The 2253-nt window shown below is 55.2% G+C and overlaps 1 protein-coding gene across 1 annotated transcript in view; it reads left to right on the forward strand.

Moving 5' to 3' along the window:
- LOC149431137 (unconventional myosin-Ig-like) overlaps positions 1-1569 on the forward strand; it is a gene marked incomplete at its 3' end in the record, with an annotated part of 120525 nt that extends 118956 nt beyond the window's left edge. The window contains exon 15 of the mRNA XM_089665874.1: positions 1415-1569. Within this exon, the coding sequence (XP_089522000.1) occupies positions 1415-1569 (155 nt within the window). The remainder of the gene's footprint in view (positions 1-1414) is intronic.
- Between the last annotated feature and the right edge of the window lie 684 nt (positions 1570-2253).

A 2253-nucleotide genomic window follows, 5' to 3' on the forward strand; every position in this document is an offset into this window, starting at 1 on the left:
TTCCATACCCTACTCCATAGAAGCCGTGGTTTCCATACCCTACTCCATAGAGCAGCGTCCCACATGGCTTTTAAAAGACTGGCACAGGAAGCAGCTCTGTATGAGCCCCTTTTCCAAGGTCAGACCCCGCAGCCATGCTACCCCCGCAGCTGTTCCTGGCCACTGTGAAAGCCCATGCCTGCTGGTCACTGGGCCCTGGAGAAGCCGGCCGCTGTGAGGGCCCCTGCCTTCTGATCGCTGGGCCCCTGGAGAAGCTGGTCGCTGTGAGGGCCCCTGCCTGCTGGTCGCTAGGCCCCTGGAGAAGCCGACCGCTGTGAGAGCCCCTGCCTTCTGATCACTGGGCCCCTGGAGGAGCCGGCCACCATGAGGGCCCCTGCTGCTGATCGCTAGGCCCCTGGAGGAGCCGGCTGCTGTGAGGGTCCCTGGAAGCTGCCTGCTGTCGAGCGTCCACAAGTCGCCCACCTCCCTGGAAGCCACCTGCTGCTGAGCATCTGCAAGTCGCCTACTGTGAGTGTCCTCCCTGTGTCCTAAACTGTCCCTGTTGTGCACACAGACTACCCATGTCCTGAACTGTCCCTGCTGTGTGCACAGACTACCTGTGTCCTGAAAGCTGGGTGGGAGCTGTGCTAGGCCAGACTCCACAGCTAGAGTCCCGTTGAGTCCCCGAGACCCCTGCCCAGGGGTAGGTTTCCCACCTGTTGCCCGAGACTCCAATCCGCTGTCCAGTCACGGAGGGAGCTCAGCTGAGGCGGGACCCTCATGACCCAGCTCTGCCTGGGACCCCCCAAGCCTAGGGGGGAGCTTGCCTGCCTGTTGCCCGAGACCGCTGCCCAGGGGTAAGTTGCCCGCCTGTTGCCCGAGTCTCCAATCCACTGTGGAGTCAAGGAGGGAGCTCAGCTGAGGCGGGACCCTCGTGACCCGGCTCTGCCTGGGACCCCCCAAGCCCAGGGGGGAGCTTGCCTGCCTGTTGTCCGAGACCCCTGCCCAGGGGTAGGTTGCCAGTCACGGAGGGAGCTGAGCTGAGGCGTCCAAAGGGGGGAAGACCGCACAAGCTACCCTGCTGGAGAAGACCCCCGTGCCTGGAATCGTCCCTAGTTTGCGCACACATCACCCTCCCTGCCATTTCCCCATTGAGTGTCTGTCATTTTGTTGTTTCAATAAAGCTTTGTGTGTTCCCCATCTTCTCCGTGTGCTATGTCCTGCCTACGCTTCCGTCACATATGGCAATATATTTGGGAAGAATATTTTTAAAATATGTTTCAAATATATTTTTCTTCCATGTGGAGGAAGCCGCAGGTCAGATTTAGCATTTTAATTTCTCAAATAAAATTGCAGCTTGAGGTGTTTTATGAGCTAAAAAGTCCATAGGGTGGCTGTGTTGTGTTGTCCTCACCATCGTTTCTTCCATTTGTAGATCACTGGACTGAGCCTGACCAGCGGACAGGACCAGCTGATTGTCCTGCACACACAGAAACACGACGACATGGTGTTCTGCATGCAGAAGTCAGAGCTAGATGGAGAAAGCCGCGTAGGAGAACTGGTGGGGATCCTGATGCATCACTTCAAATTGTAAGTGAACCTATAATGTATATATATATATATCAACTTTATTTCCTGTGTGATCAATGTCTGCTCGGGATACAGATGGTTGCCTTGAGGTTGTACAAACTACTGAGCCATGGTTTCCACTGCATAGCTCATGCCAGGTTGTCGTACATACTTCACATAGCAACATCATACAGGTCATGGGGGGGGGTGCATATTGTGATGGAAGTGGAGGTGTGGTGGAGGCTCGTCCAGGGATCCCTCCTCAAGACTGCTGCCTACTCCTGCCCGCATTCTCCACCAGAACAGAGCTGTTGAGAAAGGAGACACAAAGCAAATACAGCCACAACAGTGAGGAACATAGCAACATCATACAGGTCATAAGGGGGGGGGGATGCATATTGTGATGGTAGTGGAGGTGTGGTGGAGGCTCGTCTGGGAATCCCTCCTCAAGACTGCTGCCTATTCTTGCCCGCATTCTCCACCAGAACAGAGCTGTGGAGAAAGGAAACGCAAAGCAAATACAGCCACAACAGTGAGGAACATAGCAACATCATACAGGTCATAAGGGGGGGGGGTGCATATTGTGATGGAAGTGGAGGTGTGGTGGAGGCTTGTCCGGGAATCCCTCCTCAAGACTGCTGCCTACTCTTGCTCGCATTCTCCACCAGAACAGAACTGTGGAGAAAGGAGACACAAAGCAAATAC

This window comes from Staurois parvus, unplaced genomic scaffold, assembly GCF_062004578.1.
Source record: "Staurois parvus isolate SC_StPar_1 unplaced genomic scaffold, SC_StPar_1.0 ptg002390l, whole genome shotgun sequence".
In the NCBI taxonomy this organism is placed as follows: Eukaryota; Metazoa; Chordata; class Amphibia; order Anura; family Ranidae; genus Staurois; species Staurois parvus.